At 36.2% G+C, this 25,000-nt stretch overlaps 2 protein-coding genes across 5 annotated transcripts in view; both read left to right on the top strand.

Annotated features, from left to right (window-relative positions):
• The window catches only part of ppp1r16b (protein phosphatase 1, regulatory subunit 16B), a 114,987-nt gene extending 107,624 nt beyond the window's left edge, over positions 1-7,363 (top strand). For all 3 annotated transcript variants that reach the window (XM_058780134.1, XM_058780135.1, XM_058780133.1), the window contains 2 exons: positions 716-854; positions 4,001-7,363. In XM_058780134.1, coding sequence (XP_058636117.1) covers positions 716-854; positions 4,001-4,423 — 562 coding nt within the window. In that variant the 3' untranslated portion in view covers positions 4,424-7,363. The remainder of the gene's footprint in view (positions 1-715; positions 855-4,000) is intronic.
• Positions 7,364-13,849: 6,486 nt separating this feature from the next.
• fam210b (family with sequence similarity 210 member B) lies at positions 13,850-23,040 on the top strand. 2 transcript variants are annotated; one of them, XM_058780328.1, is made up of 3 exons: positions 13,850-14,446; positions 19,454-19,623; positions 22,311-23,040. In XM_058780328.1, the coding sequence occupies exons 1-3, from the start codon at positions 14,012-14,014 to the stop codon at positions 22,537-22,539; spliced, it is 834 nt and encodes a 277-aa protein (XP_058636311.1). In that variant the 5' UTR covers positions 13,850-14,011; the 3' UTR covers positions 22,540-23,040. The 2 variants fall into 2 exon arrangements, with proteins under 2 accessions (XP_058636311.1, XP_058636312.1); XM_058780329.1 differs by having other exon boundaries at positions 13,860-14,446; positions 19,457-19,623.
• The last annotated feature ends 1,960 nt before the right edge of the window (positions 23,041-25,000 follow it).

The raw sequence follows: 25,000 nt of genomic DNA, 5'->3' as shown, positions 1-25,000 counted from the left end.
GGTCAAAGTCCTGAGATGTCACCTTCACCTTGTAATACCTATCATACCTTTGTTATTATACACATCTATGTCCTGACTTTTCACAAAAACGCACACACACACACACATGCATATATATATATTTATATAAATGCTGACACCTGCTGGCTGTTGATGATCACTGCACATTTTCAGGTTTTCTCAGTTAACTGGAGACATTGCATAGAATTGTATTTTTTTCGTATACACTTCCAGTCAAAGGTTTTTGAACAGTGTTTTTTTATTGTTTTTTAAAGAATTCTCTTCTGCTCACCAAGCCTGCATTTATTTGATCCAGAATACAGCAAAAGCAGTAATATTATGAAATATTTTTACTATTTAAAATAACTGCTTTCTATTTGAATATTTTTTTAAATGTAATTTATTCCTGTGATTTCAAAGCTGAATTTTCAGCATTCACTTTTGGGAACAAATTTGTCCTCAAAATATGGCACACACAGACACACTGACACCTGCTGGCTGTTCACACACACTGCACAGATACACACACACACACACACACACACCTGATGGAGTTTCATAAACACATCAACCAACAAAAACTGCTCCATTTCCAATGAATGAAATCATTTGGTTTATAAAGCAGTCTTAAACTGGTCTGTTGTTCTGTGGTGATTACGTCGCTCTCATTGACTCCTCAGTAGTTCTCACACTCGTTTCTTCTCTTTGTGTGCAGGAAAGTGGTGCGGAGAGCCAGTCTGTCCGACAGACACAATCTCTGCAGGAAAGAGTATCAGACCGAAGCCATCGTGTGGAGAGGAGGACGAGAAAAAGAGGAGCGAGAGCGAGAGTCTGAGCAGGAAAACAGCCATTCGGTGAGTAAAACCCTCACTTCACTCACAAACTCAGAGCTCATTCTCATTACACACGCACTTTAGGACACTTTTATTATTATAATTATTATTATTAGCAACAGTAATATTTTTTTTTGTTTAAAAAAATGTCTTTATCTTCACCTGTGTGCGGCCCATTAAATGTTCTTTATTTAAAATAAAGTTCTGGGTTCTCAATCTTTTGGAACCCAGTCATATAATATTATTATTATTATTAGTGCTGTCAAACAATTAATCGCGATTAATCTCATCCAAAATAAAAAATTTTGTTTACATAATATATGTGTGTATGCGGTGTATATTTATTATGCATATATAAATACACACACATACAGTATACAGGGCTCGCAAAATGTCAAAATCCCTGGTAGCCCTTCGGCCAGGTACTCTTCAGATTTTGGTAGCCTGAAAATTAATTTAACTAGCCCAAATAAAAAAGACCTTTTTTTTTTTTTAAATATAGAAAATCAGATAAGTCTAAATATCAATCAAAAACATTTTCAATACACAAATATCAATGAAAGAATTTTATTTCACTATTTACAGGGTATCTGTAGAATTTTTTAAAATCAATTTAAGGCAATTTATGAACCTTTTTAAGAGCTGAACAAGTAAAATGAACACTGTATGAGTGGGGTTGGACAATGTCTATGGTAACATTTTAAGCCATAAAATGACATGATTTACAGTTTAGATACAAGTTTTCACACACACACACACACACACACACACACACACACAAAATCTTATAAAATGGCATTTCAGCTTTTAAACCATTTTTATGAAGAGGGATAAGTCAAACATATTATTATATATTTAAAATAAATATTAATTGTTTAGATTTTTAGAAGGCACATTAACATCTTTCACATTTACAACTCTGTTTGCTGCATAAAAACATGGGTCGATATTCACATTGATCTGAACATAAGATGCACACTGGAAATGAAAATTCACTCTCTGCCACGAGGTGGCGCTGTAGGAGCAAATATAGCAGCTTCTCCAGTAACGGCTGGACACAAAGCAGCACCGCGCTCATATACGCTGCTTTACCAGGCATTTTATAGGCGATGTGAAATGGAATTGGTGGCTGGATATATAAATATCGAAGGGCAGTCTTCTGTATTAGGAACACACCTGAGAGCAACAGAACACCAGTTGAGTTACAAAAATGATGACAAGCACTCATAAACAGACAATTTCATTCGGAACGTACTGTTTTGTCACGGTGTCCATATCCACACGTTCTGTAGGGACTTTACTGCTGCAGTGCTGCACACACGGCTGACACCTGACGCCGTTGAATAAGAACTCGTGGCAGAAGTCACAGTAAGCTAATTTAAAGAATGTTTTACGTTTCTGAGGACAGACGCTTCCCTTCAGAGACGCATTCACGTAAAGACGTCCGCGCCGTGTTTTGACTTGGAAACGTGCAGTGCTCATATTTATTCAATGACATAATTGCCTTTTGAAGTTTAATCCAGCTGTATCACGGTTCTTGTCTTTCCGTCCCCAACTGTAAGACCTCTTGAGATTGTAATTAAGACTTTTCTTATATCATTTAACGTATTTAAAACTTTTTATGGCCTTAAATTTAATACCAGTAAATTGAGAGTTTTTCAGGACCCGTGGGAGCCCTGTATTTAAGCCCGACTGGAAAACACAATAGCCCCGGGACGTCAGGCTAGCAATTTTGCGAGCCCTGGTATATATTTTGAAAATATTTCCATGTTTATTTGTATATTCATATGATATTATATATTTTAAATGTATAAACTTAACATTTTTCTTAAATATATACATGCATGTGTGTACATTTATATAAACATGATAAATATACACAGAACACACACATACAGTCAGGTTCCATAAATATTGGGACATCGACACAAACTGATAGTGACAGCTCTTTGGATCTCGTCTTGACAGTTGACAGCAACAGATTCCAAATGCAAATAGCACACTTGAAATGAAGTCTGGACCTTTTATCTGCTCATTGTAATTGGGATAACTAGGGAATAACACACACCTGGCCATGGAACAGCTGAGAAGCCGATTGTCCCATTACTTTTGGTCCCTTAACAAGTGGGAGGCACATATGCAAACTGTTGTAATTCCTACACCGTTCACCTGATTTGGATGTAAATACCCTCAAATTAAGTTCGTTTCATTTGAAATCCATTGTGGTGGTGTATAGAGCCAAAAATGTTAGAATTGTGTCGATGTCCCAATATTTATGGACCTGACTGTGTATTATGTAAACAAAAACTTTTATTTTGCATGCGAATAAACACGATTAATCGTTTGACAGCATTGTTGACATTATTATTATTATTAGGGCTGGACGATATGGCAATTTTTTTTCATATCAGTCGATATCGATAATTATCACGATAAATGTCACATTTTTCATTTCTTTTAAGTTTAAAGGCAGAATTTTGCTCCAATGTGAAAGTTGTAAAAACCAGACGGTTAATTGTGGTTTTAAACTATTCTTCACGGTCAGAACATGACAAACACTTCATTGCTTTACTCTTTTCCAATCTTTTTTTCTTAACAATACAAATATCTTAATAGAAAAAATAATTTCTTAGTTATGCATGTTGTGCAGTGATATTGTTTCAAATCAAGAAACAGGTTTGTGTTGCCTGATAATATTAATAATTTAAATGCTTTAAATGCTAATGAGCTCTGCTGACCCCGCCCCTCTCTTCCGTGATGTGACGAGCCGTTTACTTTAGGATGTGTACACACACTGCCAACACACATTAATGTTCAAACAACATGTAAAAGTAAATTTTGCATCCGATGACCCCTTTAAAGGAATAGTTCAAACAAAAATGATCATTCTCTCATCATTTACTCACTCTTGTGTCATTCCAAGCCCATAAGACTTTTTTATCTTCAAAACACAAATGAATATATTTTAATAGAACCTGAGAAGTTTCTGTCCTGTTAATGAAACTCCAGGTAATCACAACTTAGAAGATCCAAAAAGGTCATAAATGCATCTTAAAATGACTCCATATGAATCAAGCAGTTTAATCCAAGTCGGCGTGATGCAGAAATCACTCGACTCCAGCCGTGTGTTTTTCCGCTCTGATGTTTTGATCTCCTTGTTTGCGCAGACGCAGCCGGACGACGCTCCTCAAGTGCCGGGGATCCTGAAGGACGGCAGCCAACAGAACGGCTGCATCTCCAGCACTCCAGCGCCGCCCGCGTCGAACGGTGACCCCGTGACCCCTGACCCCTGTGACCCTGACCCGGCGCCCTCCGCCGAGGAGCTCAAGCCCAAAGAGCGCGCGCAGACGCTGTCCGAACTCAAGAAGCAGCGTGCCGCCGCCAAACTCCTCGCCCTGCCCGTCCTCAACGGCCACCTGGGAAACGGCTCGACCAAACCCAGCCCCGAAGATCCACGCATGCCGCTGGTCTCGTCCAATGGCAGCGCGGTCTACTTCACGCCGGCCAGCGGAGACCCGCCCCTGCTGAGGCTCAAGCAGCCAATAGAAGACGAGGATCCCAAGAATGACAGCTGCTGCTGCATCTCATAAGACGCTTTCTAGGAACTTAAAGGATAAGTTCACTTCCAGAATGCACCTTTTTCACATGTGCGTGTTTCGTCATAGTTGGGTTAACTTAAAGAGCGGTGAATGGGAGAGTACCACAAATATGTTTTTTGCATTCCCAATTGATCTAATGGCAAAAGAAAAACTCCACGATAATAGTGTTTTCATGACTTTCAATAAAATAAAAAAATTGAGAGAGACTGAAAACGACAGTCAGAAGAGAGAACGATGTCAAATTTACCGTCTCTCCCATAAACTTCGCCTAGTTTTTTTGTAATTTGATGCAAAGGTAATATAATACAAAGTATAGTGTTATAAATGCACATACATTCAAAAAAAAAAAAAAAAAATGTAAAAAACTTTTGAGGATTTATGATGCTGATGAACGTTAAATGCATCATCACAATCTTGTGAAAAGGGTCCATCGAAATTCCCTGAAAATTCACTCAACTCGGTGTCATCCAAAGTGTTCATGCCTTTCTTTCTTCGGTCGCAAAGAAATACATTTTTTGGAGGAAAACATTCCAGGATTTTTCTCCATATAGTGGACTTCAGTGATTTGAACGTCCAAAATGCAGCTTCAAAGAGGAATCCCAGCTGAGGAATAAGGGTCTTATCTAGTGAAACGATCGGTTATTTTCTTTAAAAAAATGTATATTTATACACTTTTCAACCACTAATGCTCAGCTTGCTCTAGCTCTGCGATGCACGTCTTTATTAGCTGATGTTGGAAAGGTCTCAGTGTTTACAAAGCAAACATGCAAAGAAAGTACAAAAAAGGTAAAACAACGATGTCTGATGATTTTAATGTTGGAGGAGAAAATGAGATGGAGTTTTTAAACGAAGTGCAAAGACGAAGAACTAACCGCGTGTGACCTTTCCAACAGGATTATGTTATGTGTGAAGACGTGCATCACAGAGCAAGAGCTAGCTGAGCATTTGTGGTTAAAAAGTGGATAAATATTACATTTTTAAAGAAAAAAAAGCTGCATTTTGGACGTTCAAATCACTGGCCACCATTGAAGTCCACTATATGGAGAAAAATCCTGGAATGTTTTCCTCAAAAAACGTAATTTCTTTGCGACTGAAAAAAGACAGGCATGAACATTTTGGAAGACACGGGGTGAGTAAATTATCAGGGAATTTTTAATCTGGAAGTGGACTTATCCTTTAAGGCGCTTTTGCATCGGAGGAACCTTTCCATAGTTCCTAGATCTTCCTCAAAAAGCGGAATCTTCCTTCGGTGCGAAAGCGCCGCCTATTGAGCCAATCACAGGATCCCGAGCATCTGATTGGCTGAACCCCATCAGTGCTTTTATTTGTCATTCCAAACCTGGAGGTCTGAAGAGGCGTTTGGGATGAACCCTCTCTGAAACCTGCGTGGGAACTTCTCAAAGCGGAAGGAATTGATCTCGTTCAGGCTTCCCAGGTTAAATGTGTGACTTATGCTTCTCTATTTCACTTCCAGCAGCAGATCGAACGACAGACGATTCATTCCACCTGTGTAACGTGCGATTGTGGTGGTGCACAGACAGACAGCCGCCGCTCTCCTGTATAGTATTTATTTGTATATGTGCATAGAGCCACTCTTCTATAAGATTATTTATTGTATTCCAGAGAGATGAAGTGACGGACGGAGCACAAACGAGTCAGTATTTTTCTAAGACAGTGTTATAACGACCAGATGAAGTATTTGAACTCACATTTCACACTCAAATCACATGTCATATTTTTTGCATTGTGACATAATTTTCATGACAGTTCAACACCAAAAGCTGAAGGAAAAATGACTGTAATTTTACTTAAATCAGCAGCACAGTAAATACTAACATGATGCATAAATGCTAAATAATTTAAATAACAAATCAAATTAAATGTATCATTATTTTTTCTGTTATAGTCATTTTACAGACATTTTTTGTGAGATTTTGTGAAACGCTTACTGTTATGAAAATGTCACGGTGCAAAAAAAAAAAAAAAATCATATGTGACCCTGGAGCACAAAAGCAGTCATAAGCAGCAGCTATATTTGCAGCAATAGCCAACAATACATTGTATGGCTCAAAATTATACATTTTTCTTTTATGCCAAAAATCATTAGGATATTAAGTAAAGATCATGTTCCATGAAGATATTTAGTAAATTTCCTACCGTAAATATATCAAAACTTCATTTTTGATTAGTAATATGCATTGCTAAGAACTTCATGTGGACAACTTTAAAGGTGATTTTCTCAATATTTAGATTTTTTTGCACCCTCAGATTCCAGATTTTCAAATAGTTGTATCTCAGACAAATATTGTCCAACAAACCATACATCAATGGAAAGATGATTTATTCAGATGATGTTTAAATCTCAATTTCAGAAAGTTGACCCTTATGACTGGTTTTGTGCTCCAGTGTCACATTTTTTAGTTCTTTTGATGTGAAATATGACCCAGATGTGTTTATATGAAGGAAGTGTTGATCAGAACCCTTAATATACTGCTCCCTATGAAGGGTTTATTTATTTCTTTGGATCCGCTCGATTGTGACACTCTGCTCTCGGGTGCCAAAGTCTTCCAGAGTGATGGACATCAGAAACGGCCAATGAGGATCCAGTGCCACTCCTGTAGCCCCGCCCACTCCTCAAGCTGCATTCATGCGTCAGAGGCGGGAAAGAATGTAAATAATGCTTGGAATGCGTTTCCTTCAGATGATGGAAAGGGTGTTAGTGAAAGGAGTGATTATAGACGTGCACACACAGTATTCTGTAGCCTGTGATTCTGAAACTGAAATATGAATAGAGTTCACATGCAAGGAGTTCGGCTTCCATTTCTACTGAGGAACATGAAGGGAAAAGAGCATCACAACTACTGATTTTATAATTTACTGGAATATACTGATCACTGTATTAACATATTTTCAATAAATTGTATATTTTGATCAGTTTCTAAACCTTTTCTGTCATTAGTGCCTAACAAAGTCTGTGATCAATCCATCGCTGATTAAGGAAGTGATTACTGAGTCATCAGCGTGCTGGCAAACGATCAGCCACAGTGAGTCAGCAGTAAACCACCAATGAGGAAGAAAACACAGAGACATGTGCTCTCTGTAGATACTGATTCAGTCTGTTTCCATCAGCTCAAGTCTTTATTCCTGCTCTTACATTTATATATATATATATATATATATATATAATATATAATATTATATATTACATATATAATATGAAAATTAACTTTACTTTTTAAAAGGCTAAAATATGACACATGATCCAGACATGTTCCTTATAGAATAAAACATGATTGCATTCAGAGAATTAATTATCATGAAAATAATGTGAAATATTATATATATATATATATGTAGATTCAGTTTTTGTTCCATCAGCTGGAGTGTCTTTATTCCTGCTCTGTGATCCTGGTTTTAAATTCTAAATTTAATTTATATTTAATAAATATATAATGCTAAAATATGACATGACATCTTACTTGCAGAATAAAACAAAATTGCATTGCATAAAGGGGATTAATTATCATGAAAATGTGTTGTGTTTTTTCTGCTCATGGAATGATTTTAATACAAAAATACAGAAAAAAAATATTGTGAAATATTTTTGCAATTTAAAGTAACAGTTTTCTATTTTAATATGTGTTAAAATGTAATTGATCAAAGCTGTATTTTCAGCATCATTACTGCAGTCTTCAGTGTCACATGATCTTCAGAAATCATTCTAATATGCTGATTTGCTGCTCAACAAACATTTATTATTATTATTATTATTATCAATGTTGAAGTTGTGCTGCTTATTTTAATAAAAAGTTTAAAAGAAGTGTTAAAAATTATAACAATCTTGTATCAAAATCTTGTAGTAAAGTACTGTGCACCCCGTCCAAAAGTTTGGGGTCATTAATTATTTTCTTTCTTTTTTTGAAAGAAATCAATGCTTTTATTTAGCAAGGGATGGGAATAAATTGATAAAAAGTGATAGTAAAGATTGTTGTTGGTAGTAAAAAAATATTGTTCGAAAAAGATTTCTGCTTTGAATAAATGCTGTTCTTTTGAACTTTTTACTGATCCAAACTTTTGAATTGCAGTATATAGAATTTTATGTCTTATAATATTGTTTTATTGGTTTATTCTCTGTTCTCTTGGCGTGTTTCTGTGAATGTAGGCGATGCAGGTCAAGCACAGGCTCAAACTTTCAGTGAAGAGTTTTCTTTTTGGGTTTTAATGAACCGCTTGTCTTGTAGATTCAAATAGCAGAGGAAAGAAAATGACTCTCAGTAGGAAACATTAGTTACTCAACAGATAAACAAAGGCACAGCGTGAGTGAATGTGGAGGAGGAGAATGTCTCACACACACACACACACTCTTCTGGCAGTCACTGTGTGTTTTTTTCCTCTCAGATAGTGAATAAACTGCAGCGACAGGCCTTTCTAAAGCTCCTCTATCTCATGAAGCAGCTCTGAGTCGAGGGTGTGACTCCATCCGGCCGTTTCCAATCATTGATTCTAGTCTTTTGTTGAACCTCGATGGTAGAATAATCTTCTGAACTCCACCCGAGCAGACGAGTCTCTCACGATGTTCAAAAACGTCTAAAACTGTGTACATTCATTCATTCAATGAGTTTGAGCTCTTGTTTATTCTGTGGTTAAAAGCTTCTGCTAAATCCATGAAAACATGACAATAATACGTCACAAAGAGGAACATCAGTCGTCATGCTCTGACATCTCAACTAATGCTTCAACATCAGTGTTTGATAGTGTTTTGTATAAATCAAAGTGGCAGAAGTATTAGCTCAGATATTAATACATGAATATTTATGTATCTTATTGTAAAGAACCTCCTATAATCTTTGATTTACACCGATCTGCTTGTGAAACTTGATTGTGGTCTGATGGGTTTTTATTGCTCAACAAGTGTAAGAGTTTAGGTTTGTTTGATTTCCTAACAGAGCTTTATATCCAAGTTGTGAAAGACATTCATAACAATACAGGAAGGATTTTCAACTTATCGTTTTTTATTAAAAGACACATTTTGACACGTTGTTTCCAGCAGGAGTTTAACGCAGAACATTTTGTGGTTTGATCAAAGGCCTTCAGTGACTCTGATGATGGTGTTTGTGCTGAGAGAGAACTAAAAAAACAGCAGTAAAGGCATTTATAATGTGACGGGAGATTTCGATTTCGAATAAATGCTGTTTTTATGAACTTTCTATTCATCTGTGAATCCTGAAAAATAAGATGTTTCACGGTTTTCAACATTGATAATAATCAGAAATGTTTCTCGAGCAGCAAATCAGCATATTAGAATGATTTCTGAAGATCATGTGACACTGAAGACTGCAGTAATGATGCTGAAAATACAGCTGCTCATCACAGAAATAAATTACAGTTGAACAGATATTCACATAGAAACAAAGCTGTTTTAAATTCTATTACATTTCACTATTTTACTGTATTTTTTATCAAATAAATGCAGCCTTGTGTCACGTCACTGTGTAGAAAGAACTTGCATGAAGATGAAAGTAATGCTGCATTCACATGCTATCGGAATTATTGAACATGAACATGTCAAAATCGTATTTATCATAATTCCGATAGCACGTGAATGCAGCACAAGTCTTTAATATAATCCACAACAGGAAGGCTTGAGATACACGTAGACATTGACAAGACCGGACAAAGAAACACTGAACTGACTCCAATTTATACGGGAGAGTAAATGAGGATAATCGACAAGACACACCTGAACATCATAACAATTATCAAACAGACAGGAAACTAGGTCACAGAGCATGAGGTTGAAACCACTACAAAGCAGGTCCATGAGGGGTGTGTGTGTAACGATTAGTGGTTGCAGAGATGTGCAAGAGCAGGAGAAATCCAAAATAAACATTCTTTAATTCAAACTTCAACTCAGGACAATAACCAGAAGAACTCCCAACCACAAACACATCTACTCAAACTAACATAATACAGGACACAAGACCACAGGAGAACACAGGGCTTAAATAATAAGAGACAAACGAGATCATTAACAAGGCACAGGTGAACAGAATGACATAATCAGGCAACAAAGGAAAAACTAGGTCACAGGGGAAACGCACAGAACGTGACAGTGTGACACCTTGGTGAGTGGAAGAGACTTTTTTCAAAAACATAAAAAAATCTTGACCCCAAACTTTTAAAGAGTAGTATATTATACTGACAGATAATGAAGAAGTTTGGAATAATAATAAATTAACGCCCGTTAAAAAAAAAAAAAAAATATATATATATATATATATATTAGTGGTGTCAAAATTAGTGCGTTAATGCAGGCGATGAATTTTTTCAGTTTAACGCGTAAAAAATATTTTGCGCAATTAATGCAGAGTCGAACGAGTGCGGAACCGGTACTGTGCTCGCGCTGTAGCCTGAATCATATCATTAATAACCAGCTGCTGTGATGTCTATTAATCAAATGACAAAGAAAAAAAAAAGAGGAATTTATAGAGAAATCAGTATTGGTATCAGTGCTGGCCTTCAGTCATTAAAAAAAAGATGCCATTAGACAAATATTAAAAAATATACTGTCTTTATGTTGTTTGTACATTAATTTGAAGATTGAATGTGAAATTATTGCAATATAAAAATATATGTAAAAACTTTAATGATGAATCGTGATTAATTTCAGAAAAATGTGCGATTAATTAGTAAAAAATGTTTAATTGATTGACAGCACACACACACACACACACACACACACACATATATATATATATATATATATATATATACAGTGGGTACGGAAAGTATTCAGACCCCCTTAAATTTTTCACTCTTTGTTATATTGCAGCCATTTGCTAAAATCATTTGTTAATTTTTGTACACACAGCACCCCATATTGACAGAAAAACACAGAATTGTTGACATTTTTGCAGATATATTAATGATTTTAGCAAATGGCTGCAATATAAAAAAGAGTGAAAAATTTAAGGGGCTCTGAATACTTTCCGTACCCACTGTATATATATAATTTTAACATTTTAAATATATTTAAAAAAAATGGCCAAAAATATATTTGTTTAAATATATTTCAATGAACTTCCCTGTTCGCAACATATATTTAGCATATACAAATACATTTTGGCCACAAAAAAAAAAAAAAAAATTCCCATATGAACAACAACAATAATAATAATAATTATTGTTATTATACCTTTAACCAGGCAGGTATAGGCTAATTTAAAAACAAGATTTTTAAGAGGACTTTTACTTTTGAAGGAAGGAAATAAATTCAAACACACCCAGACACATGATGATGATTTGAAACAAATTCATTTGAATCGGGAACAAACGTCACAATATTTGGGAGAGAAGCATGATCATTGTGTATTATGCACTGATGCGCTGACTCGGTTCCTGCTCTGAGCCGCTGCGAGCAATCACTAAAACAAACACTAGCTGCGTCTCTTTCCACTGATCCGAGATCATCAGTCTGATGCATGCACGATCAGGTGTGTGTGCATGAGTGACTCTCTCTTCTGTCCTTCAGCTTCAGTCAGTGGGTGAAGTGTCACAGATGTGCAAACCGTTCTATTTAAATGAGGGAGGAAAGTTTCACCACATCCTGTGGACACAAGTATGATGCTGAATGACAAGCAGCACTGCTCTTAATACACACTGCAGCTTCACTGATGCTGGCTCTGGACTCGCATCAGTCCCGCAGGGTTCAGTTTCATTCCTGGGCAGTTTGCCTGAACGATTAACATGTCAAGACAGAGATTGGTTTACATCCGGATCTCAAAAGCAAAAGACAGTTTACAGACTGCTCAGATTACACCGCACAGCTCTTCAGTGTCATTACTGGGAAGGTTACTTTGGAAATGTTGCAGATTACAAATTACCCTATTTAAAATGTAACTACTATTTCAATTACTTTATTAATGTGACGGATTACTGTTGATTGCTTTTCTAAATTTCTAATGATTTCAACTGTTAATCGCATTCAGACATTTACACCAGGCAGAGCTAACCTTCTGAAGTTAAATACAGATTTAAAATCATAACAAGAAATAGCTATGATACTGTTTTTGAAATCAGATCTTTGCATAGAAACACTGGCATCTAAAAAAAATATAGCAAATGATCTACATAAACCCAAATGGGAAATTAAACCATTATGAGCATGTGTCCTATTATTCTGTCTCATATTTTAGAGCGGTCAATGCAATTTATGAAAGAAATCGATTAAATCTATAGATGTGGGTGTGTGTGAAAATTCAGATGTAACCCCTTTGTAATCATTAACATTTTCATAAGTAACTGTAATTTAACTACACTTTTTTTTTTTTCCTCAGTAGCTGTAACACATTAGTTGCATTTATTGGATAGAGTTTATTTTAAGGTGTCCTTGTTACAGTGTAATTATACATGTAAGTACTGAGTAATATTAATTAACTACATGTATTTCCTCTGGTAAAATGCCCCCAGTCTGACAAAGCAATTTGCTTTATACATTTACAGCAAAATCAGAGTACAGCCAGTTTTAGCTTAAAATTAAAAAGAATATAATCAATAATTCTGAATTACAAAATTATAATAGCCTATTTGAAAAATGTTGTTAGCTAATGCTAGCTAACTAGTTATAGTTAGTGTATATATATATATATATATATATTAGTATATAATGGTATATAATATTTTTATTCAACCAACTAGTTAGAATGCATTTGATGGAAAAACAGTTTGATGTTCAGAGCAGAATAACTACAGTAATTGCCCATTATTAATTACCCCACAGACTATATATAATTACATTTTTCTTAAATAACACATACTCCACAGGCCCTACTGTTCTCATATCATATCTGACCCTGGAGCACAAAACCAGTCATAAGGGTATATTTGTAGCGATAATCAACATTGGTTCAATGGGTATGGGTCAAAATTATCCATTTTTCTTTTATGCCAAAAATCATTAGGATATTAAGTAAAGATCACGTTCCATTAAGATATTTTGTAAATTTCCTACCGTAAATATATCAAAACTTCATTTTTGATTAGTAATATGCATTGCTAAGAACTTCATTTGAACAACTTTAAAGGAGATTTTCTCAATATTTAGATTTTTTTGCACCCTCAGATTCCAGATTTTCAAATAGTTGCATCTCAGACAAATATTGTCCAACAAACCATACATCAATGGAAAGCTTATTTATACTTTCAGCTTTCAGATGATGCATAAATCTCAATTTAAAAAAAAAAATAAAAAATTACCCTTGTGACTGGTTTTGTGCTCCAGGGTCACATATATAACTGTGACGTTCTACAAAACAACAAGCTTTAACCCCCCCCCCCCGAATCATTTTTTTCACGGCTGAAAAAGACTCTACCCTGCAGTCAGTTGTTGCACCTGCTGATGCTTGCAGGTGATGCAACTTTTGATGTGCAACTCTTATTTGAACTTGACTGCGTTTAGAGCGCTCGCAGTGCGCGTGAGTGTGTTTTGAACAGAGGGAGGCGGGTCTTCGCGGACTGATCACCGATCAGCTGAGGCTCGTCGCGCTCACGCTCGTATCATATTTAGCGTTATTCCCGTCTATGCATGTCGGAGCGATGTTTCACTGTCGGAGGAACGTTTCTGGAGCGGCTTTATTACTGCAGCGTCTGCAAGTAACGTTACTTGACGCGACCTGCGACGCGAGCCGCTCATTGCATAACTCCCGCTGCTCTCATGTTTACCGGAGATTAACGGCAAGCAAAGCCGTTCTATTCCGTTCTCGTTTACACGATTCTCAGTTCGGATCGCCGCCGGATCTCGGTGCTCACGCGCGAATGGCGGCGTTCGCTTTGAAGGCTGCCGCGCCGCGGCGCGAATACGGCGACGCGAGGAACTCCGATCGGAACGTTCTTAAACTCAGTGAACTCGACTCGTTTCTATCCGTTCGTTCTTCAGCTCCTGTCGCGATCCAAACGAGACGATCCTCCACGACGCCCGAGAAAACGCAAGACGAACGCGCCGCTAACATTCAAACGGTACGTCAACTCTTCTGGAGTTCTGATGAAACTGTTGTTTATTAATATTTACAGCACTGACAGGTGGATTCAGCGAGTTCTGGATCGTGTTGTGTTGTGTGCAGAACGCCTGTAGAGTCTCGCTCGTGCGCGCTTTGTTCCGTTCTGAGCGTTCGTTGAACGCTTTGCATGTCATGTTTAGCTACTGTTTGCAGCTCGAGCTCTTTTCTTCTCAATGCTTATATTGTGATTTTACTTCCTCTGTCTGGACACAGAAACTCTTCCTCGAGGTTACTACAAACTCTCTGTTCTGCTGAACGCTGTTTACTATGAACGCTGAGGCTGTGTTTATGCGCGCGTGCATTGCTGTATTTATGAATTATGGTGTGGGATTGAGTTGCATGGTATTCTGGGCTGCTGTGGTATTGCTGTGTTATCAGGGTTATTATGTCGTGTTTGCATTGACTGGTTTGTCTAGTTCTACTTCAACAGCTGATCTAGTCATCTTTCACTTTCACTGTTCTGTCAAACTAGAATGCAGATCATTCCAGATGACGCTGCTCTTCTGCTTTCTCTCTCTCTCTCTCTCTCTGTGTGTGTGTGTGTGTGTGTGTGTGAAGCACTAGTTTAATAACACTAGTCTTTGTCTGTTGGTTGTGTTGGTTGGGGTCAGCAGGAGCGTCCGGTTTTGTTGGGTTAGTCAGTGTTTGTTTCCTGGTCAAGGGTCACACACGACCTTCACACGTCATCCAAGGTTGTGGGTTTCTGAAGGATAATCAAAGTGAAGAACAACAAACAAAATTTGTCAAAAACAAACGTTCCTCAGTGAGTTTCTAGCTTTTTAAGTTTCTGTTGTAAAGAACTTTATCGGCCTGATTGTTTACATATAATATTGCCAAAGCATTATACACATGACAAAAACAAACAACAACAAAAACTATTAAAAGAAAAAAAGGTGCTAAATAAATCATAAAATTGTTAGGTTATGTATATATAATTTTATTGATTATTTAGCAATCATTAGATTTTATATATATATATATATATATATACAGTGGTATGCAAAAGTTTGGGCACCCCTGTAAATTTTCATGATTTTCCTTTATAAATCATTGGTTGTCTGGATAAGAAATTTCAGTTAAATATATCACATAGGAGATAAACACAGTGATATTTGAGAAGTGAAATAAAGTTTATATGATTTATGGAAAGTGTGCAAGAATTATTTAAACAAAATTAGGCATGTGCATAAATTTAGGCACCACGAAAGAAAAATTAACTCAATATTTTGTGCATCCTCCTTTTGCAGAAATAACAGCCTCTAAACGCTTTCTATAGCTTCCAATTAGAGTCTGGATTCTGGCAGAAGGTATTTTGGACCATTCTTCTTTACAAAACATCTCCAGTTCAGTCAGGTTTGATGGTTTCCGAGCATGGACAGCCCGCTTTAAAATCACACCACAAATTTTCAATAATATTCAGGTCTGGGGACTGAGATGGCCATTCCAGAACGTTGATGGAACCACCACCAAATTTTACTGTAGGTAGCAAGTGTTTTTCTTGGAATGCTGTGTTGTTTTTCCGCCATGCATAACGCCTAACGCCTACGTCTATTTTAGTTTCATCAGTCCACAGCACCTTATTCCAAAATGAAGCTGGCTTGTCCAAATGTGCTTTAGCATACCTCAAGCGACACCGTTTGTGGCGTGTGCAGAGAAAAGGCTTTTTCCGCATTACTCGTCCATACAGCATCTCCTTGTGTAAAGTGCACTGAATAGTTGAACGATGCACAGTGACACCATCTGCAGCAAGATGATGTTGTAGGTCTTTGGAGCTGGTCTGTGGGTTGACTGTGACTGTTCTCACCATCCTGCGCCTCTGCTTATCTGAGATTTTTCTTGGTCTGCCACTTGGCCTTAACTAGAACTGTGCCTCTGGTCTTCCAATTCCTCACAATGTTCCTCACAGTTGAAACTGAGAGCTTAAATCTCTGAGACAGCTTTCTGTATCCTTCCCCTAAACCATGATGTTCAACAATCATTGTTTTCAGGTCATCTGAGAGTGGTTTTGAGGCTCCCATGTTGCCACTCTTTAGAGAAGATGCAAAGAGGAGAAACACTTACAATTGGCCTCCTTTAAATACTTTCTCATGATTGGATTCACCTGTGTATGGAGGTCAAGGGTCACTGAGGTTACCAAACCAATTTTGAGTTCTAATAATCGGTGCTAAAGGTATTGAAATCAATAAAATGACAAGGGTGCCTAAATTTATGCACATGCCTAATTTTGTTTAAATAATTCTTGCACACTTTCCATAAATCATATAAACTTTATTTCACTTCTCAAATATCACTGTGTTTATCTCCTATGTGATATATTTAACTGAAATTTCTTATCCAGACAACCAATGATTTATAAAGGAAAATCATGAAAATTTACAGGGGTGCCCAAACTTTTGCATACCACTGTATATATATATATATACAGTGCCCTCCAAAAGTATTGGAACAGTAAAGACAAAATTGTTCTGTTGGCTGTGGAGTCAAGACATTTACAAATATGATTAAAAGATGAATATTAGACATAATGCCACATTTTATTATTGGGTGATTCAACACACAGATGTTTTACCAGCTGAGAAGTTCATGAATGTGAGCATAAGTATTGGAACAGTTGCCTCGCAGGTCTTTAAGTGATCAGCTGTGTCCTGTTGCATTACTTCTTCAGATATTAAAAGCAGGGAATGTGTCATATCAGTTATATCCATTACTTCTGCATTCTGAATCTTGCATTCGATGATGACGCACACAAACCAGGATGAAGACGAGGGAGCTGACTTTAAGAGAAAAGCAAGCAATCTCGATGCTAAAAGAAAAGAGGAAGTCAATTATAGCTCGAGCAAAAACAAAGGGCATGAAGAAATCAAGAGTTTGGAAACAACAACGACCTGATCGGCTGAGAAAACAACAGCAGTTGATGACAGACAAATCATAAAAGCTGTGAAAATGAATCCTAAAAGACGTGTCTGTAAAATCACCAACAACTTCCAGAAAGCTGGGTGATGCTCTGACAATCTACTGTCCTCAGGAGACTCTGACACAGAATTACAGATGCTACACGGCAAGATACAAACCTCGGACCGGCTCCAGAAATAGAAAGGCAAGATTAGAGTTTGCAAAAAAGCACAAAGGTGAACCAGAAGAGTTTTGGAGCTGTGTTTATGGACCGATGAGACAAAGATGAACCTTTATCGAAGTGATGGGAAGCAAAAATGTGGAGAAAAAAGGGAACTGCAATGATCCCAAGCACACGGCCTCGTCTGTAAAGCATGGTGGAGGTGGAACAGACCTCTCAACTTTACTGATCACTTAATGTATGATGACAGTAGCAGAATGAATTTGGAAGGGTACAAAACCATCTTGCCTACCAATATTCAAGAAAATGCCACCAGATTCATTGGGAAGTGCTTCATATTGCATCAGGACAATGACCCAAAACACCTGCCAGTTCAGTCAAGGAGTTTATAAGGGCAAAGAAATGGAAAGTGTTAGATTGCCCGAGTCAATCTCCAGATTTAAATCCAATTGAACAGGAATTTCAGCAGCTGGAGAGGAGAGTAAAGGCAGAAACTCCCCAAAACAAGCAGCAATTGGAACTGGCTGCATTAAAGGCTGGGATGAGATCAAGAGTCTGGTGATGTCTATAAGTCACAGACTCACTGCTGTGATTGTGCGCAAGGGATCTGCAACTAAACAATAGCTTTTATATCTGCCTTATTTTCAACTGTCCCAATACTTATGCTTACATCAGTGAGTGGGATGAACTCTAAAAGTGCTGTTCTTTTTATTTGGTAAAACATGTATGTGTTGAAACGGCTAATAATAAAATGTGACATTCTGTAGTTTTGTCTCACATTCATCTTTTCACACACACACACACACACGCACGCACGCACGCACAGTAATTAATGTAGCTGTGTAGTTGTAGTCTTGTCCATCATGACGGCTGTAACATCTCTCTCATCTGTGTGTGTGTAGATTGTGCGTCTCACACACTCTTATCTCACACAACACACCATTGTGTCTGTTTAAACACTGGCATGTTGCCACACACACACACACACACACACACAGAGCTGGCGTCTCTATGGTGATGAAAGCCTGTGTTCTTTGTGTTGTTGGAGGTTGAGTTAGGTCATGTTTGTGGCTCTCAGGTTAACATAACCAGCGCTGTCACTCGAGCACCAGAACAAACACACTGATCTGTGAGTAAACACACACTTCTCACTGACTTTTCCAGTGTTTGAATTCTGAATCAACTTCTACTGTACGATTAAAGCTAAAGTTAGCTCTGCCGTTCCATCTGATGTTTATATGAGACCCTGGACCACAAAACCAGTCATAAGGGTCATTTTAAAAAAACTGAGATTTATGCATTTATGCATCCAAATAAATAATCTTTCCATTGATGTATGGTTTGTTAGGATCGGACAATATTTGGCTGAGATACAACTATTTGTAAATCTGGAATCTGAGGGAGCAAAAAAATCTAAATATTGAGAAAATCTCCTTTAAAGTTGTTCAAATGAAGTTCTTAGCAATGCATATTACTAATCAAAAATGAAGTTTTGATATATTTACGGTAGGAAATTTACTAAATATCTTCATGGAACATGATCTTTACTTAATATCCTAATGATTTTTGGCATAAAAGAAAAAAGTATAATTTTGACCCATACAATGTATTGTTGGCTATTGCTACAAATATAGCTGTGCTGCTTATGACTGCTTCTGTGCTGCAGGGTCACACATGTGAATCCTTGCTCACTCACGCTGCTCACAGCAGCACTGCACTCATTGGCTCCTGAGGGAGTCACTCCAGAGCTCCTGCATTCTGATTGGTTGTGGTCTGTGAAGCCCCTCCCAGTGAGGTCTTTGGCAGCTTTTGCAGGCCTGATTCAGTGCGAGGCTCGTGGGCTTCATCTCCATCTCGAATCTCTGTAGTCTGATGAAATCTTTGGTGTCTCAGCAGGATCAGGTGTCGTCTGTGTCCGGCGCTGAAGGTCAGAGGTCAGATGAGAAGCCCAGTAAGACGCAGCAGCTCAGGAAGGTGTTTAAGGAGTACGGCGCCGTCGGCGTCTCCTTCCACATCGGAATCTCTCTCATTTCTCTGGGAATGTTCTACGTCGCCATATCCAGGTGTCATTTGTTTAACAAAACAGTCAAATCTATGAAATCAAATACACTATATGAACAAAAGTATTGGGTCACCCCCTTCTAATGTATGGCAAGCCGTTTTGACTTTTATTCATTCTCAGGATATGACTTCTTGATATCAACAATTACATTTTCACTAGTTAAAATGTTAATTCTTGATATCAGGAATTAGATTTCCACTAGTAACAATGTTAATTCTTGATATCAAGAATTAAATTGTTGATATCTGTAATTGTATTTTCACTAGTTAAATGTCACCATAGGCTGCCATTCAAAATCAATTGTTGATATCAAGAATTAAATTGTTGATATCAAGAATAGACATTTTTACTAGTAAGAATTGTATTTCTGATATCAAGAATTAAATTGTTACTAGTAAGAAATTAATTCTTGATATCAACAATTGATTTTGAATGGCAGCCTATGGTGACATTTAACTAGTGAAAATACAATTACAGATATCAACAATTTAATTCTTGATATCAACAATTTAATTCTTGATATCAACTATTAGCATTTTAACTAGTGAAAATGTAATTGTTGATATCAAGAATTAACATTGTTACTAGTGGAAATGTAATTGTTGATATCAAGAAGTCATATCCTGAGAATGAATAAAAGTTAAAACGGCTTGCCATATCTAATGAACAGGTTTGACTACTTTAGTAATTTCCATGAGTGCAAATGTTAATGTTTAAGCATATAATGATATTCTGGGGAATTGTGTGCTTAATTTGATAGGAACAGTTTGGACAGGAGCCTTTTCAAACATGACGATGGCTCTGTGTATAAGGCAAGGTTAAAAATGAAATGTGTGACTTTAAATGCAAACATGTTCATTAGAAGGGGGTGCCAATACTTTTGTCCACATAGTGTATATATCTACGCAAATTCATTTTCTAACAATGTATACCACTTCCCTTGTTTTATTTTTCCTATTTATTTCTTTAATACTATATAACTATTTTCTCTTTATAACAATCAGGTTATATTTTTTTGGAATAATCAACTATAACTAGTCAGCTTCTGTACTAATGTACCAAACCTGTAAGTCAACTACAGTTTAGTTATTAACTTATGTGAAAAATTATTGCAATGATTATTATTAATGTAATTATTTTATTTGAGCCAGTGTTGTTTTAGTATCATTGCAAGACTATTATAGCTTTTTATTTTTCAGTTTTTATTTTTCTATTTTCACTTAAACATTGAGTAATTTTGTAGAATTGTTTTGTATATGTCTATACAGTTTTTATTTAATTTTAGTTTTAGTTTCAGATATTTTAGGACATCAAGTTAAACTGAATTAAAATAAAGTGTTGCCTTTGCAACTAGCTGAAACACTTTTTAAAAATAATTTATTTTGTTTCTGTTAACATCATTTTTTTTCAAGTAATGAAAATGTTTTTGTTTTTATGGTTTTAATTTTACTTTAATAACCGTGGCATCTTTTTGCTGTTTTCTGCTATTTTTTATAAAGACAATAAATCACTTGTGGGTTGAAAATTAGTGATAGACTGATATTGACTCTAATGTCCAAATTTCACATTTAATTATGTGTGTGTATGTATATGTATATATATATATATTATTAGTGCTGTCAAACGATTAATCGCATCCAAAATAAAAGTTTTTGTTTACATAATATATGTGTGTATATTTATATACACAGCACACACATATATTGTGTAAACAAAAACTTTTATTTTGGATGCGATTAATTGGAATTTAATCATTTGACAGCACTAATATATGACAACATAACATAAAACATAACATAGATGGATGGGTAGATTAATCACTGTTTTCTATTTTATAACACACTGATTTTTATTTATTGCACACTTGCAACACTTTTTTTCAGTGCAGGTTTTACCTTAACTAGCGCTTTTATTAATGGACATTATTAGTATTTTTTCATTTTGTTTATATAATAAATAAATAAATATAAATAAAAATAAAAAAATAAAAAAATATATATATATATATATATATATTCAAATTACACCATTTTGTTTTTTTTGTTGTTTTTTTTTGCTTAATCACAGAGTCCAAAATTCTTGTCCGAAATCTTCATAAGTTAAAAAATAAATACGACCTCAGGTTTTGTTAATCACGTTTACACACTGCCTCCGAAACTTTCATCCGTCATAAAATTCGGATCAGGTTTGGTTTTCTGCGTTTTTGCATCCATAGCATGCATTTTGATAGGAAACGATGACGAATACGAAAAATCTAGTGCTGTCAAACGATTAATCGCAATTACTCGGATCCAAAATAAAAGTTTTTGTTTACATAGTATGTGACCCTGGACGACAAAACCACTCTTAAGTGTCAATTTTTCGAAATTGAGATTTATACATCATCTGAAATCTGAATAAATCATCTTTCCATTGATGTATGGTTTGTTGGACAATATTTGTCTGAGATGCAACTTTTTGAAAATCTGGAATCTGAGGGTGCAAAAAAATCTAAATATTGAGAAAATCTCCTTTAAAGTTGTTCAAATGAAGTTCTTAGCAATGCATATTACTAATCAAAAATGAAGTTTTGATATATTTACGGTAGGAAATTTACAAAATATCTTAATGGAACATGATCTTTACTTAATATCCTAATGATTTTTGGCATAAAAGAAAAATGGATAATTGTGTGTGTGTGTGTTGCAGCGGGCTGGACGTGACGGCTCTGTTGTGTAAGCTGGGCTTCAGTGAGTCGGTGGTTCAGTCGCGGATGGCAGCTGGCACCAGCTCGTTTGTGTTAGCGTACGCCGTGCACAAGCTCTTCGCTCCGCTGCGGATCAGCATCACGCTGGTGTGTGTTCCTCTGATCGTCAGACACCTCAGGAAGATGGGACTCTTCAGAGCCGGTCCAACCAGACCCACCACACGCTCATAAGCTCCTCTATTCACACTCATCTCACGACACTAACTCATCCAGTGCTTCTCTAGACTCTAGAGCGGACAGCACCTCAGACGCACAGAAATCAAAGGTGAACGCTTTGGGTGGAAACGAGTGCCTCTCACAACACGACTGCTTTCATGATTGTTTGTTTGTTTTTTAAGCTCTACAGTCACAGTTACATGAAGTCTGCTGACATTGATTTTATGAGCTGTGATTTTTGTAAATTGAGGAGTTAATGAAGGACTGTAATGTATTGGTTTGTCTTGTTCTAAGACAGTTGAATTGATTTAGTTCACACTAATGTTCATCACCTCTATCAGACGGGCTTTTTAGGAGATTTCAGGACAATTATGAACTTTGACTGTTAATTATATTGAAAATCTCATTGTGTAATATAATTGAAAATCTTAATATTGTGAAGTCAATGTTATATTTGGCTGTTTAATTATGTAATAAAATGTTTGCCCTATAAGGACTAACTGTTTTCTTTTTATTAGTGCTTTCAAACGATTAATCGCATCCAAAATAAAGTTTTTGTTTACATAATATATGTGTGTGTACTGTGTATATTTATTATGTATATATAAATACAAACACATGAATGTATATATTTAAGAAAAATGTTATGTTTATATATTAAATATATTTATATAAGAATATAAATGTAAATGTTTATGTATTTATATATACATAATAAATATACACAGTACACACACATTTACAGGTGCTGGTCATATAATTAGAATATCATATACAATATAATATACAAGTTGAATGGAATTAGTGAAATAAATCAACTTTTTGATGATATTCTAATTATTTGACCAGCACCTGTATTATGTAAACAAAAACTTTATTTTGGATGCGATTAATCGTTTGAAAGCACTAGTTTTGTAGATATGTTTATGATGATTCTGATGTCTCTTCTGGTCTTCAGTTTATTATTCTGCTCACAGAACCTCATATTTAAAGCATCAAAATAACAACACACGCCACAATTCATTCATGCAATTCTGATGATTATGTCATTTCATGTCGAGAAGATATACAGTGGTGTGAAAAAGTTAAAATTTGTCACACTTAAAAGACTCAGATCATCAAACAAATTTTAATATTACACAAATATAATGCAAGTAAATACAAAATGCAGTTTTTAAATGATGATTTCATTTATTAAGGGAAAAAAGCTGTCCAAACCTGCCTGGCCCTACATGAAAAATTAATTTCCCCCTCCTGTGAAATCATGAAAGAACTGTGATTAACCACATTATTTTAGAAAGGCGAGTTAAATTTCACTAGCCTCACCCAGACCTGATTACTGCCAGACCTGTTGAATCAAGAAATCACTTAAATAGATCCTGTCTGACAAAGTGAAGCATGTTTAAAGAGCATCACATCATTCCGCGACTTAAGAAATTCATAAACAGATGAGAGACAAAATAGTTTACATGTATCAGTCTGGAAAGGGTTATAAAGCCATTTCTAAGGCTTTGGGACTCCAGCGAACCACGGTCAGAGAACCATTATCCACAAATGGAGAAAACTTGGAACAGTGGTGAACCTTCCCAGGAGTGACCGGCCTACAAAAATGACTCCAAGAGCACAAAGACGACTCATCCAGGAGGTCATAAAAGAACCCAGAACAACATCTAAAGAACTGCAGGCCTCACTTGCCTCAATTAAGGTCAGTGTTCATGATTCAACAATAAGAAAGAGACGGCATCCATGGGAGAGTTCCAAGGCAAAAGCCATTGCTGACCAAAAAGAATACAAAGGCTCGTCTCACATTTGCCAAAAAATATCTTGATTATCCCCAAGACTTTTGGGCAAATATTCTGTGGACTGATGCGACAAAAGTGACCTCAAGCTCAAGCACACTTGGGTTCAATGGCAATGATTCCAAACACAGCAGCAAGTCCACCTCTGAATGTCTCAAGAAAAACTAAATGAAGGTTTTGGAGTGACCAAATCAAAGTCTGGACTTAAATCCAATTGAAATGCTGTGGCATGACCTTAAACAGTCCATTCATGCTCGAAAACCCTCCAATGTGGCTGAATTAAAACAATTCTGCAAAGAAGAGGGGCCAAAATTCCTCCACAGCGATGTGAAAGACTCATTATCAGTTATCACAAACGCTTGATTGCAGTTGTTGCTGCAAAGGGTGGCACAACCAGTTATTAGATTTAGGGGGCAAGCACTTCTTCACACAGGGCCATGTGGGTTTGGATTTTGTTTTCCCTTCATAATAAAAAACTTAATTTAAAAACTGCATGTTGTGTTTACTTGTGTTATCTTTGATTAATATTTAAATTTGTTTGATGATCTGAAACATTAAAGTGTGACAAACATGCAAAAAAAATTTAAAAATCAGGAAGGGGGCCAACACTTTTTCACACCACTGTATATTTTATATCATCTCAATAGTTAGACTTTTCACATTTAAAAGCAAATAAA

Source organism: Onychostoma macrolepis, chromosome 06, assembly GCF_012432095.1.
Source record: "Onychostoma macrolepis isolate SWU-2019 chromosome 06, ASM1243209v1, whole genome shotgun sequence".
Lineage (NCBI taxonomy): Eukaryota > Metazoa > Chordata > Actinopteri > Cypriniformes > Cyprinidae > Onychostoma > Onychostoma macrolepis.
Note: the sequence above shows the minus strand (reverse complement) of the source record. Positions and strands in the feature narration are given on the sequence as shown.

Bases quoted from the DNA above. Each gene is read 5' to 3' on its own strand.
- fam210b (XM_058780328.1), top strand. From the start codon at position 14,012: ATGCATGTCGGAGCGATGTTTCACTGTCGGAGGAACGTTTCTGGAGCG. The intron at 14,447-19,453 runs GTACGTCAACTC...TTGGTGTCTCAG, and splicing joins GCGCCGCTAACATTCAAACG to CAGGATCAGGTGTCGTCTGT. The intron at 19,624-22,310 runs GTGTCATTTGTT...TGTGTGTTGCAG, and splicing joins TTCTACGTCGCCATATCCAG to CGGGCTGGACGTGACGGCTC.